Source organism: Lontra canadensis, unplaced genomic scaffold (genome assembly GCF_010015895.1).
Source record: "Lontra canadensis isolate GAN:19392208 unplaced genomic scaffold, GSC_riverotter_1.0 scaffold19, whole genome shotgun sequence".
Taxonomy (NCBI): Eukaryota; Metazoa; Chordata; class Mammalia; order Carnivora; family Mustelidae; genus Lontra; species Lontra canadensis.
In genome coordinates, this window is record NW_022631013.1 from 21,598,134 (window position 1) to 21,613,250 (window position 15,117).

The following is a 15,117-nucleotide window of genomic DNA, read 5'->3' on the forward strand; positions in this document are numbered from 1 at the left end:
CCACCCTCACAACAAGAACTGAAACCCACCAGTTTTCTGCTTTAGATCCCCTTAGTCGGCAATTTATGTATGGCCACCCCCACCGCCCTCCCCCGCCGCAGCAACTGTGGAGCTCTGTGCCCATAACCAAGCCCATTTTTTTTTTCTGCAAAACAAGAGAAAAGAGGCTCACTTTGCTCCATAGCTGATTAGGGCTTCCCCTGACTGAGTTAAAAAAACAAAAAAACAAAACAAACAAACAAACAAACAAAAAAAACCCACTAGATTTCAAAAGAAAATCCTCAAATGAAAGCCAGCCTACATTTCTCTCTTTAGGTCAACCACTTTTGCTCTCTACCATTTTCATGATGCAGTTTCTCTGCTATGGTTTCTATTACTGCATGCTCATGGGCCCGATCAGTTTCTCAGAAGCTTTACTTCAGTAGCATGGTAATATCACATGGCACTAAATCCTGTAGGAGACCTCCTGCTGTCAACAGGAACCTGGTTAAGGTTCTTGGGGAGCCTGGGTGGTTCAGTTGGTTAAGCATCTGACTTTGGTTCAGGTCATGATCTCAGGGTCCTGGGATAGAGACCTGAGTAAGTCTGCCTGCTCAGTGGGGAGTCTGCTCATCTCTCTCCCTCTGCTACTCCCCCTACTCGTGCTCTCTATTTCTCTCTCAAATAAAATCTTAAAAAAAAAAACAAAAACAAAAACAAAAAAAAAAACCTTAGAAGATTTTAAGGAACCTTCTAGAAGATGACCCTGGACTGATTTCTCTATCCCACAGGAGCCAACAGACCTATAAGCGTGTGTGTGTGTGTGTGTATGAGAGAGAGAGAGAGAGAGAGAGAAATGTATGAGTAAGTGTATTAGAATTACACAATAAGTAAGCAAATTAGATAAAAATGTGTCTCCACAGTTACTCTGCCTGAAGAACATAATGTCAAGAGGTAACTGGGTTGGGCACTTAAGTGGTTCAGTTGGTTAAGCTTCTGCCTTTAGCTCAGGTCATGATCTCAGGGTCCTGGGATCAAGTTCCGCATTGCACTCTCTGCTCAGTGGGGAATCTGTCCTCCCTCTCTCTCTCAAATAAATAAAGTCTTAAAAAAAAAAAAAAAAAGAAGAAGTAACTGGGTCGACACAATCAGCATTAAAAATGGAATTTGGTGATTTATGGTTGTGTTCATTCAACAAATATTCATTGGGTACCCATTATATTCCTGACATTTGATATGACTCCCAGAAAAAAAAAAATAATAAACCCAGTTCCTGGCCCTAACAAGCTCACTCAACTCTTCCATTAACTATCTGCAGAACTGAACAACTTGACCTAACCTCTCTTCCCATGCCAATTTCTTCTCCTTCACAATACTTGGTTCTGTGGATTTTGTTAGCCTCCATGAGTTTCTTGCAGGTGAAAGTCTTAAACTATATCATTGAACATCAGAGATTTCATCAACATTGGTCCAAGCTAAGCCCATCATTTCCTGGATACCTAGAGCGGTTGGGTAACTTGCTTAGGTATGTAGCTCATTGTTGGCTGAGCCAGTTCCCAGCACTACCACAGTCTCCGCCATTACCCAGAGCCCAGCAGGTCTTCTGTGCCCCTTGGCCACACCAGGACACCTTCTTTAGTTTTGGCCCAATCGTGTTATAGTCCTCCTTCTGCACTTCTGAGCTCTGCATTTGTGGAATAGAGGCTCAGGTTATGCCTATAAAATTTGTGCTTGCTCGGATTTAAAGATTATCTCTGCAATCATGATTTGCTCATAATTGCCTGACTGCCAGAGCTTTCCCTTCACTTCATGCCCTCCAATTGGAATTTGAGGTATTAATTAAATATCATAAAAATAACTTGAGCTTATACGGCTTCTTTCCATTCATGCTTTAGAAAAGGGAATTCTATATTCAATACCTATGAATTCACAGTCTCTGTGAACATGGACAAGAAGAAGTTACATCTTAATTTCCATCCATCTTGAGATGAAATTTAACATTATCCTTAACTATAAATGTAGGGAACAAACCATAGTAGTCTTAGAATTTTGTCACAATTAAAATCACAGATGTCTTCATATCACATAACAGTTGTTACAGGTTTCCCGAAATACCATATGAGCTCACCACTACTTTAAAAGTAAGGTAGTTATTTGGGTCCACTTTTAGATAGTTTTATTTAGTATGTTAATAAAGAAATATGTAAATTACCATAGCAAAAATTTGTAGGTTTTTAAAAATATTTTGATAAACTTAATATAAATGTTTTCCTTTCTTGGTCTATGTGTTTTACTTTATACATTTAAGAATATTAATCTGAGAGTCTGTCATCTTCCCCAGGTCACCAAACATATCCATTACCACAAAAATTGAAAGAGTTCTTGCTTTTAGAGCAATCGTTCTTAATCGGGGATATTTTGCCCCTGTCCTTTGGGGATATTCGACAATGTCTAGAAATAGTTGCTACTGGCATCTAGTGGGTAGAGGACAGGGATACTGCTAAACATTCTACAGTACACAAGATAGCACCCACACAAAAAGAATTACGACCAAATGTCAGCGCTGAGTTTGAGAAACTCTACTTTAGAACAATATTCAACAGAAGGCTAGAAAGTTGCTAGTCCTTCCTTTCCCACCTAATTCCTATTTATGTTCACCTTTTTAATCTTCCTGCTCTCCCTCTGAGAAATCACACAGATGTAGGTTTTGTTTTGTTTTTGTTTTTGTTTTTAATTTTTGCATCCACCTCATTTTCAAGTATTACACAGAAGTAGGTTTGGGGTTTTTTTTGCTTGTTTTTTGTTTTTGTTTTTAATTCTTGCACCCATCTCAGTTTCAAGTATTAAAAGTCACCCTAGATCTGTGAGCCAGAAGCTCTGGGCAAGGCAGTATTGTAAGGGTTGACAAACTTACGGGACCATCTTCTTAGATGTGTAAGTAAGGAGTCAGTGTCCCATAGGCAAAAGCAAGATGGTCCATCTGCCCTCTGTCTGTCTAGCTCTCCAGGTCTTACATTGACTGTATGATTAAGTCAGTACTTTCCACAAAGGTGGCCTCACTTAAAATGCGGGGCTTCTTTTCAAGGCTAGGAGGGCAGCAGGAAAGAAGGGGGAGGTGAGGGAATCAAACATCTTCTCCACCCGAGAACCAATGATAGTCTTCTTCTTCCTTCTTCCTCCCCTTTTCCCTTTAGCAATGTATTCATCTCCAAAGGAAAATCCTTCTGTGTTAAGTAAAAATAAATTTCTCAAAGGAAAGGACAAATATTGAAAACCGCAGTATTTAAATTAAAAAAAAAAACAGTACAAAGGGTAGAAGTCAGAGGAGTGTTTTTAAACCTCTTATAGGAGAAACCTTGACAAGTAACTTGCCTTAACTTTGGCACCTTTTATGTTATCCATCTTTGGATAACATTCCTTTAAGGGACATCCCTTTCTGCTTGAAAGTTCTGAAAAACATCTGGCTTGGTCTGGTACAGACTACTCTTTCTCTGTGTTACCAAAAAATAGGACAAGTCACTGATGTCCCAAGATAATATAAGGACAGAATGTTGATCAGGGACTTCTCATGAGTGAATAATTGAATTCCAAGTGGGCTGGTGTAATGGTTAATTTTATATGTTCAATTTAACTAGTTCATGAGGTACCCAGATATCTGGCTAAATATTATCTTTGGATCTGTCTGCCAGGGTGTTTCTGGATGAAATTAACATTTGAATCAGTGGACTCAGCAAAGGAGTATACATGGGCATTATCCAATCCATTGAGGGCTTATATAGAACAAAAAGGTGGAGGAAGGGAGAATTTGGCCCCTCCTGCCTCATTGCCTGAGCTGGGAAACTGGGACACTGTTCTTTTTCTGGGTGGTCCTGGTTCTCAGGTCTTTGAACTTAGACTGAATAATACCACTGCCCCCCCGAGATCTTTTTTTTTTTTAATTTATTGTGTTATGTTAGCCACCATACAATACATGATTAGCTTTTAATGTAGTGTTCCAAGACTCATTGTTTACATATAACACCAAGTGCTCCATGCAACACCTGTCTTCCTTAATACCCACGACCAGGCTCACCCATCCCTCTACCCCCTCTCCTCTAAAACCTTCAGCTTGTTTCTCAGAGTCCACAGTCTCTCATGGTTCGTCTTCCCCTCCAATTTCCCCCTGACAGTTGCAGATGACAGTTCATGGGACTTCTCAACATCCATAATCAAATGAGCCAATTCCTTATAATAAATCTTACTCATTTGTTTGTTTTTATGTTTATAAATCATATCTATGTATCTCTGTGAAGATGTATCTCCTGTTAGTTCTGTTTCTCTAGAAAATCCTGATAAATACAGCTAGTTAACTCCTGAAGCCCTGGTCCATACCACAATCTTTAGTACTGGGAAGATGTTCATAAATATTTGCTAAGTGAATTAATTCACTGAGTAAACAAGTCACAACCATGTTCTGAGGGAAAGATTCATTTTTCCATTTTGCAGATGAAGGCAGTCAAGGAATTTAAGTACGCTAGCCCAAAATTTTAAAATTTCTTATAGACTAAGCCAATACTTGAGACCCAGTCCATCTCACAGGAAATACCTTGCTTCAGACACTATTTTCTCTCTCAGGTCTTTATTTCAGGAGAATTTAGTCTCAACATACCTTGAATGGGCTAAAGAATTATCTGGCTGTGCCATTAATCACAAAACTTATCATCAGCATTGATGGTAATAGATAGTTTTGGAAATACTATGTTCAGCAAAATATTTTTGTTTGTTCTAAATTAGCTTTAATACATACACCAGGAAATGTGACTTCTTGTTTTCTTCAAAGTCCTAGGACCAAGTAGGAAGACAGGCATATAAACATCATACCAGTTTCACTTTCATCTCTTCAAAGATTATCTATGTACATAACAAAGATGAAAGAATTAGGCCACCACCTGATGAGGTCCTGCAGGTGACCATCTTGGCAGCATTTTGAATGTTCTTTCCTACAGGACTTATCAGAGCTTTTAATATGCCAATCCTTAGCATGAATAGAACACAACATTTTCCAAACCTAACTGAGGAGCACGATTTGATGGAATATAAGCCAATGTTGTGTGGTGCTCCTTTTGAGAAATGTGTAACCATTTTGCATCTCTTGTCCCTGCTACCAGATTGGCTGGTGGCCAGAATAGAGAAATCACCTCACTTTGTCTTCAGAACCCACCTGGTGAGGCAACTATTCCCCATCATCTGGGTACAGACACCAATTTAGAGCATTTCAGAATGAGGACCTAGACCCCTGGTTACTGAGCTAAACAATAGCAAGAAAGAATTGCCTGTGGTTGTTTCAACCCTACTTAGATACAGAGCCTCTTTCTGGAAGGCAGAGCAGTGACAGAATGCATGCTCATCCTCACTCTCTCACCGGCAACTAGAAGCTTGACTGAATACATATGAACAAATAAGGTTGAAATAGTTTCTCTCCTGTCTTGCCCTTAGTGAAGAAATATGACATGAAGTCCAGTTAAGATGCTGTCAAGATGATCACCTACCGGACCTCATCGGTGTGTACGCACAGATTATTTGTGGCCTAATTCTTTCAGCTTCTTTATATGCATAGATCATCTTTTAAGAGGTATGAAAATGAAACAGATATAATGTTTATATGCTCACCTTCTTACTCGGCTCTAGGACTTTCAAGAAAATAAGAAGTCACATTCATGATATATGTATTAACTCTTTAGAACAGAAAACTATTTTCCAATAAACGGATACATAAAGACCAAATTATTTGATTGGTGCTTTGTTTTCTTTTTTAAATTTTGATTAAAAGTTATGTCACTACGAGGTATAATCTCTTTTCAGATATCACATTATGATGCTGTATGGTCTTTGGAGGAAAAGATTTGAGGGATGGGCATCTAGCTATCTAAAGCAATCTTGAAACTGCCCCAATACATAAATCCATTGGAGGAAAAGAGTAATCATCAGAAGTAGCATCAAAGAGACATTTCAGGATAGTCAAGAGGTTGTGAGATTCAGAGTCCCAATTCATTCTTACCTGATACAGCACGGTGGTTAAGAGCACAGATAGGCAGCTGGATACGAAGCCCAGCTTTGTTACTTACAAATTATTCAATTTGTAATAATAATTCAACCTTTAACAAATTATTCAAACGTTCTGTGGTTCAGTTTTCCCTCTGAAAAATGGGGTAAGAGTAATATCTACCTTATATGATCGTGAAGACTCGGTAGATGTAAAGCGCATGGGACAGTACTTGGTACAAAGTAAACTTTCATTCATTATGAGCAGTAACTAGTATTATAGCTATGTGACCATGGAAAGTTCACTCCCATAGATCTCATTCCCTCCCTGTGTAAGTGGAGGTTATCATAATTATATTGCCATATTACGGTGAAAATCAAATAAGACAAGGGACAGAAGGTGAAGTGTAAACATCACCTTGCAAATGTAAGAAAATTATTTTCCTGCTATGTATACAGCAGTTCTTTCTCCCCTCCATGGAAGGTATTTCCTCTTTGTCCCAGGGCCTCAGATGTCCTCTCTGTACACTGGCCTTTCTGGTGTCCAAAGGGGTACCCTCTTGCTCTAGGCCATCGGTCCTTTCCATCTACCGCCAGCCTGTGGTCAGAACTAGGATGCCGGCCATGACTATTTTGCCTCACCATCTTATCACTTCAGTTGATTGGCACTTCTTGTATCCACCTCCAACATGGATACCTAACCCTTCCTCTGCTCCATGTTCATATTTGCAATCCTCAGTCATGTCACCGTCATTTCTGCCCAGTCATAGCCTCGTATAATCCTGCTTCCATGCTTGTCTGATCTAATCTATTTCATCTCCCCAGTACAGATGTAGAAATCCTTCAGAAATGTAATTCTAATATGTCACTTCCCAGCTCAAAATCCAACATGGTTTCCCATTCTCATATCCCTTCCCAGGACATCGTCCTCAAAAGTCCCCTGCCTACTTTTCCAATTTTATCCCACATCATTCCAAGAGCAACTTGAATACACTAAGCTCTTCCCTGTCTCAGGACCTTTGTACTTGCTGTTCCTTCCCCCAACTCTTTAAATAACTGACTTCTTTGCATCCTTTATATCTCAACTCAAATTTTACCTCCTGGTCAAGATGCCGAAGGAGTAGCAGACTGAGATGACATCAGGTAGCAGGAGATCAGCTAGATAGTTTATCAAACCATTCTGAACACCTATAAATCCAACAGGAGATAAGAGAAGAAGAGCAGCAATTCTAGAAACAGAAAATCGACCACTTTCTGAATGGTAGGACCTGCAGACAAGTGAATCAAATTTTACCTCCTTAGAGAGGCCTTTCCTAACCATCCCCAAATGTCCGTTTTTATAGCATTTACCTCTTAGAATTGCCCTGAAGATTAAATAAGAAATGCCTTTAGAACACCCTTGACACAGAAATGCTCACCGAAAGTTGTAAATCATCATCACCACCATCATCGTCATCACCATTATCCTCTACCATAGTAGTCCATTAAGCTGCATGGAAAACACTAACAAAGGTGTGAGATTGTGATGTTTGCTTCCATTTCATCTGATTGTTACTTCCATGATGTATAGACCTTGTCTGTTTTGCTTCCTGGTGCCCTCACCTCCAGGTAAACCACCGGTCAGAGAGCAAGTGTTCAAATATTTGTTGAAGGAATGAATGGAAGTGAGTGTCTCTTGCGGTCAAAGGGGTCAAACAGCAGAAACCACATAAAGACCTAGGGCAGTCTCACCTTTGGGGCAGCCGCACATCTGGCTCCGTGCACGAGCGTTGCGCATGCTCCAAGGGAGCGTTCCCTCCCTCTCCCACCCATTCCTTCTCCCCCACGTATCCTTCCCTGTTTGTATTCAACACACCCTTGCTTGGGCGAGAAAAGCAAAAGACCCACAAAACTCTTTTCTTTATCCTCTTTCCAAAAAAATGGGCCAATTCACAGCTGCAATCTTTGGGAGAATTTCCTGCCTGGGAGTCTGGAAACTGCCAAGAGTGAAAAGCTGCAGCCAGCCAGCGAGGCCTCTGTTGTCGTTGGCCCAAACAACAACAAAAACAGCCACCACCACCACCACCACCACAACAAAACAGGCCACGTGTGCTCGAGCACACACAAACACGCCCACAGAACCAACCAAACGGACAAGGCTTCAAGGAGAAGCTTCTGGGCTGCACGTTCCGGCAGCAAGGCCTGTCCCTTGGCACGGGGCCATGGCAGCCCAGTTCCCAGCCCCCCACCATCTGTCATCAGCACTCTGCCTACTGTAAGTGTGCCGACACAGTACACGGAGGCTAACAAGTAGCAAATGGAGGGGAAGAACAAACAAAGCCACCACAGTCAGCGGGAGAAGGTGGCTACGGTTTTGACACAAACTGACAAAAAGCCGGGAAATTTAAACTGAAAGTTTGCCCTAAAGACTTTCAGCTGTGAGGGCTGGGCTGGGGGGAGGGGGTTCGCGGAGTGGGGCCGGCAGGCTGCAGAGGCTGGTGAGCCGGAGCTAACCAGGCGGGCTCTTCCCAGACCCTGTGAACATGAGACGTTGTGTTGAATCCACTCCCACTGTGCGTGGATTGCCCAGTAAGGCTTTCTCTTACAAGAAAAAGGGAATCTTTAAAAAAAAAAAAAAAAAAAGCAAAACTTTTTTCTAGTAAAGTTTCCGAAGGAAACATTTAATGAGGACATCAGGTGTCATGTAATGCAGATTACGAAGTTCTTTATCAAATCATCATTCAATTTAATAATTATCTAATGATTAAAATTAAGAAGAAGTTGTAACCTATTGCAATTATAAATAATCTGTCAAGTTAGGATAAATTGTCCTTGCTTGGCTGTTCACAAGTTGTAGTGTAGTTTCATGTTCTCATTCGAGAGACCTCTTGGAGAAAAAGATCAGGGTATGTGTCATTTTTCACCATTGATAATAAAAACTTTTTTTTTTTTAATAAACTGATTTGTCTTTTGGAAACTGCAGCAGCAAGAGAATTCAAGCCAGCTGAGATGCCTACAAAAATGCGCCTACATTTTTGCTTGAGTGGCGTGGATTCTGTTTGCACTGGATGGATGATTGTCTTCGAGTTTTCATTCCTTGTCATTAAATGCAAAGGCTCTTTCTCTTAAAAATCTTTAAAAAAAGAGTGATCCAGGCTACCAGGCATGTTATGACAATTCCAGAAGCTTGACATGATTCCCCCTACATCAGAGATAAAGGCAATGAGGCCCAGAGGGTTTCACATGATCCCAAAGTGAAATGGTGAACCTCAGAGGTCTTTGGACTTGAGACCCTACCACCCTTCTGTCTCAGACAATAAGATTCTGCTAAGTGGCTGGTTTCCCTTTGCCCTTGTAGTTCTTGCCAAAAAGCCACATATATTGTCAATTATAATTCCCACTTTTCAAAAAATATTAATTAAGCAACAAAATTGCAGTGAGTTTTAACCAATGTAGCCAGAAACAAACCAGCTTTCATTCTGTTCCCTCACCGGTTAAGTGTTAGTATTTGATCACCCTTTAATAGTTGATTACTGAAAAATAAACTCTGGAAAAGAAGTTTGAACCCCTAAACAATTCTGATTGACGGCATAATCGCTTGGCTCATTATCCCTAATCGACAGAGTATACATATATTTACAAATAAAAACACACACCAGATGTATTTTCATCCACAAGGTGATGCTGTCAACTAAAATAGGGAATGTGCACCAGTGTTGAGCATCCATCATTTTTAAGACACATTCACCACTAAATCTCCCACTTCGTGATCTGCGGATGAAAGCCTGAATGCGTACAGGTGGCTGTGATATCACCATGTTTACGAAGAAGGGTGAAATGCTTGGAACAGCACCAGCTCTAAAGTCAGGAGAATTAGCTTTGAGTGCAGGCTCTGCTGTTTTCTAGCGTATACTTTCATGCCTCAGTGAGTTCATCTGTAAAACGGGAATGATAATAGCATCTTCAGAATTGTTTCAAGTACTAAATGAGATCATGGATATGAAAATATTGTATAAACAGTAACTTACTAACATAGTTCTCCTTCTTTCCATATTTTTCCATTCCTTCAAATGTCCTTCTGTTTCTCCCAGACTTATCAGTATTTTATTTATCTTTTTAAAGGTTTTGTTTATTTATCTGAGAGAGAGAGAGAGAGAGACAGAGAGAGAGCATGAGCACGGGAGAGAAGTAGAGGGAGAGGGATAAGCAGATTTCCCACTGAGCAGGGAACACAACACAGGGCTCAGTCCCAGGACCCCGAGATCATGCCCTGAGTCAAAGGCACTTAACCAACTGAGCCACCCAGGTGCCCCCTTATCAGTGTTTTAAAAGGAGACATGACAGGGGCACCTGGGTGGCTCAGTGGCTGAGCTGCCTTCAGCTCAGGTCATGATCCCAGGGTCCTGGGATCGAGCCCCGTGTCGGGCTCTCTGCTCAGCAGGGAACCTGCTTCCCCCATCTCTCTCTCTGCCTACTTGTGATCTCTGTCTGTCAAATAAATAAATAAAATCTTTTTAAAAATTTAAAAAAATAAAAGGAGACATGACAATTCTTAATTTCTACCTTCTCTTCAGAAGGTGAAAGTCAGTTCGAAGGTGGGCCTATATCTGAGGCCAACCTGACACTACATCAAGAGCCTATTTTTGAGTTTCTCCTGTGAAGAAAGAAGTACATAGAAATAGCTTTTATTTCCCTTTCCTGTAGAATTTAACAGAACCTTCAAAAATCTTATGCAAAGCTCTTCTAAGAGCATAGTGAGTGAAATGAATTTCCAAACCATGCTTTACACATGTCTGCGAGTGACCAAAGTAAGTTAATACCTTATATCAATGTTCATAATATTCATTCATTCATGTGTTCATTAAACAACTATATTGAGTGCCCACTCTGTATAGGGCAGTTGGCCAAGTGCTAGGACGGTAGCAGGAAACACACAGACTCAATGGGGACAAGTGAAACAGTCCTGTAAGGAGAGTTTCTTACTGTGAAAAGAGAGAAATTGTGTTTTTAGAAGTGTTTTCAAATTTTTAGAATGTTTTTGAGTTTTTAGAAGATTCCATTCTTGTCAAAGAGTCATAAAATGAGAGCCTAGGAATCTGGGTCCTTTCTTGACTTCACCAACATTCACGGCCTTGAACAAGTCACCTTCCAGCTTTGGGCAGCTTCTATACTTCCCTGACATGGAAGGGTTTTCAACCTCTCCTTGCTTTGTTTGCTGAGTTAGTAGTACTACTTCACCAAGAATATTTCACGAAGGATTAAATAATTTAAGAAAAGCAGGTGTTCTCCTCTTCTGAAGTGTGTTTTTATCAACTAGAATGTCAGGGCAGGGAGCTAGACAAGGATTTAATCCAACAGGGGACTTTGGATAGATACAGCAAACTGGACTTAAATGGAAAACAGCTTCCCAAACACTTTACTAGGCTGAAGGCTCCATAGGGACAAAGATCAGGGAAGTCGTACCCACCACTGTCCCCCTCCCACCAGTCCCTAAAACGGTGCTGGCCCATGATAGATATCCACAAGTATTTGGGGAATGAACACATGAATGAACCAGCTTATCATGATAAATAATATCACAACAGAAAAATAATTGCCGTAAAATAAAATAGCAGCTTAGATAACACTTCCCAATGCTTTGTCAAACCTTTCGAAGCTCCCCTTAAGAGAAGACCATGATTCTACAGGGCTGCGGCACTGTGGCAAAGCCGAGGTCTGTGCCCGAGCAAGCTGATTGCTCCCTGATGCTGGAGAGGATCTCCAAACCCCTCAACCGTATCCATTCATGAATTAAAAGACTGGAGTAGAATTAAAACAGCACTTTCCGGAAGTCTGAGATCTTGGATTCTGATCCTGGCTTTTCCCTAGATAGCTATGTGGCTTTGAACAAATCCTCTACTTCTCATGACCTGAGTTTTCTCATCTGTAAACAAGAGGTTTAGATTTCTAAGGCTCCTTCCAGGCATAGGAATTTAGGAAGAAAGTGGAAAATTATGCACATGTGGGCATTTCTAAAGTAAAGCTTCACCATCCAAAATGCCTCTGTTACTTTATTAACTCCATTCCTGTTTTGAGCTTCGAAAATTGGCAAAGTGAGTGCAACTGTTTCAGAAGTTAATGTTGTATTAGATCAACATAGCAAATAGACACTTGCCTAGAGAGTAATACTTTTTGCCAGAAATGGGTTGGCTCTGAAAAACATTGCCCTGAAAAGCCCTATCCAGCTCTGTTTCCTCATACCTCTTCCTTCCCACAACTCAACCTTCCCCCAAAGACCAAGAGACAGGGGTTAGAGGTACAAAGCAGGAGGAGTGTCTCGTTATGGGACTCAACATTGAGTCACTTCTGCTAGTAGTTCAGCCATGGTATGTCAGTTTGGGTAATTAAAGATTTTATTTATTTATTTGACAGACAGAGATCACAAGTAGGCAGAGAGGCAGGCAGAGAGAGAGAGAGGAGGAAGCAGGCTCCCTGCTGAGCAGAGAGCCCGATGTGGGGCTCGATCCCAGAACCCTGGGATCATGACCTGAGCTGAAGGTAGAGGCTTTAACCCACTGAGCCACCCAGGTGCCCCGGGTTTGGGTAATTAATCTTTAGCCTTGATCCTTCCTCCTGAGTCTGGGAAAAATTGGAATGATTTATTCATGCATTCATTCCCAACTACTTATTGAGTCCCTAGGGAGTGCCGTTCCCCCTCAACTCCTTTTTGACTCGTATAGTGGACCCCTCCCCCTCTCACCCCATGCCACCATGCTGTACTCACTCACCCACCTATTGTTCAACTCACTTCCTGAAGTGACACCCCTCCTGCTAGCTGTTTCACAAGAGGAGACTCTGGGGGCATGTAATTGACCTGGTCCAGAATGTTTGGAACCATTAAAATTTCCAAGACCTGGCTAATATAATTTCTTCGGACCAGGTGAGTTACGCCTGCCACCTGCAGGGAAAGGCAAGGGAGACCAATCAGAGACCCAGTAGGTACCTAGCCACAGACAAAGGATCATGATTGCAGAGATTATAGACTGGCTGCCTGCTCACAATGGCTAGATTCATTACCTGGAATGTAACTATTATCTGCATTTAAAGAGACGGGCATGTTAAAGTTTTCTAACTGGCATTACTATTATGAGCCTGTAGGATTCCTGGAGCCATTAGAACCTTGATCCTACTAGAACCCTCACCATCACCACCATCAAGAATTAGAGCCCAAACCCTGAACTCTAGTCCAGTAACTGATACCCTACTCTCCATCCTTGCTTCCTAGCTCTGTACTCATCCATCAGAAACCCTGTTACGATGTTCTTAGGTCCCTAGGTCCTTTGCTCCTGTTTCCTCTATTATCTGTTACCGTGTTCAGGGGCTGCCAGTGGAAGTTAAGCTAAAACTGGTGAGTGTCATACCCACGGTGACAGAGAGCTCACATGGGTAGTGACCAGCCCTTGTTCAACCAAGGAGGTCAACAATCTGTCTATCTGGGTGAAATGAAGTCTTATGGAAGGATGTTCAGCTGGGACTATAATGCCCATCATAAAGTCAAGAGGGCAAGGCAAGTGTAGAAACAGAATGAGCACTGAGGTTAGCAGTAGGATGGCTCCAAAGCAAAAGAGGGCAAGCATCAATAAACAATTCAGAGTAAGTGGCTGAGAACTAAAAGTGTGGACTGGGTGAAAGATGTTCTCTTAAGGAACTATCAGGTACATAGGGTAAGCAGAGAAGCTTGCAGGAGGCCATGGGGGCTAGAGATGCATATGCTCTGGGCCTTACTTTTATGCTGGACTGAACTTCTTGGTATCATCTGTGGATACAGCCCAGCCTCAGACAGGGGCCCACCCAGGCTCCCCCATCCCACAGCGGTTTATTATCCTGAGTCAGACTAAATCTTCCCTTATTTCATGTGGATAATGTGTTTGTTCCAAAACTGTTTCACTTTCTATGAAATGCAATTCAAAATAATGGTTAGAAACTTTAAGTTTGTTGAGACTCTGTGTATATCGATTGGTTTTGCAGGAAGTGGGGAAGTATTTTCAGCTAACAATGCATGTTAGAGAAACTGACTTAATTTCATAGGCTTGTTCTAAGTGAGAGATAGGGAACTCAAAGATCATTTGCCTCCTACCATCTACAAATGAGGGGCTGGAGTGGGGGTGAAGGGGTGGCAAAAAAAAAAAAAAAATGCTTACACCTTGCCCCAGATCACACAGGTAGCAGGTGTTGGTGTTAAGAGTGTTTATTTCTAACAGCTCCATCATGGGCAGCAAATGGCCTGACAGTCTTGTTTCTCTGGCCTGCCTGGGCAAACTGGCCAGGGGTCTTTGTTTCCAGGGAAGTTTGTGCAAAAGGTATATCCTCCAGGCCCAAACATAGTCCGACTCTGCAAGATCAAAGGGGGATGAGCCACACAGAAAACCACGTCAGCCCAGAAGGTTGCACCTCCATAGAGATCCATCACAGCCCCGGGTGCCTCTTGGTCAACCAGAGTCCCTGAACTTCTGCCAAAAGGCCACACCCCAAAGAGACAGCGACCTCGCTACCCGCATACAGCCATGACATAAAGTGGGTGAAATAATACAGCTTGGTTGAGCGGCTTTGCCAGTTTGTACCTTAACTTTCTCTAGGCTTTGGTTTCTTCTTCCAGCCCCTCAGCTGCATAGAACCATAATGCAATTTTGTAGAAAGTAAGCAAAAAGGAATACATTAGTCTAGTTGCTTGGAACTGCCGCCAAAGGAACAGTATCTTCGACTGATTGCCAGCCAAGTCCCTTATGAGATTGTGTAGACTCTTACAGAATTGCTCAGGGAGCGAAACAAAGAGGAAGAGAAAAAGAAGGGTCGTGCTTATTATAATTTATAGTACGTGGTTATGGGAAGCGTCTTATGTTACCAGAAAGCTGGTGTCTGGGGTTTTCCTCTTCCCCAAAGGAACTGAAAATGGGAAGGGAGGAGGGAGAGTTATCTTACCAACTTTTTGCAGCCAAAATCACGAGGGCCAAAATTCCTTCCTAGAAATGTCAGTGGCAAGATTCAGACAATTACCACCAGTTCAACAACTACCCACCCCCATCATTAACATCATCCCTGCCCTTTAACAGTAATGTCACTCCAGCCAGCCCCCCACCCCCGAGGAGCAGAAAGTCTCAG

The 15,117-nt window shown here is 41.8% G+C and overlaps 1 protein-coding gene across 1 annotated transcript in view; it reads left to right on the plus strand.

The window, feature by feature from the left end:
* Window positions 1-8,306, plus strand: part of LOC116869544 (lateral signaling target protein 2 homolog) — a 91,268-nt gene extending 82,962 nt beyond the window's left edge. The window contains exon 2 of the mRNA XM_032860881.1: window positions 7,936-8,306. Coding sequence (XP_032716772.1) covers window positions 7,936-8,293 — 358 coding nt within the window. The 3' untranslated portion in view covers window positions 8,294-8,306. The remainder of the gene's footprint in view (window positions 1-7,935) is intronic.
* The last annotated feature ends 6,811 nt before the right edge of the window (window positions 8,307-15,117 follow it).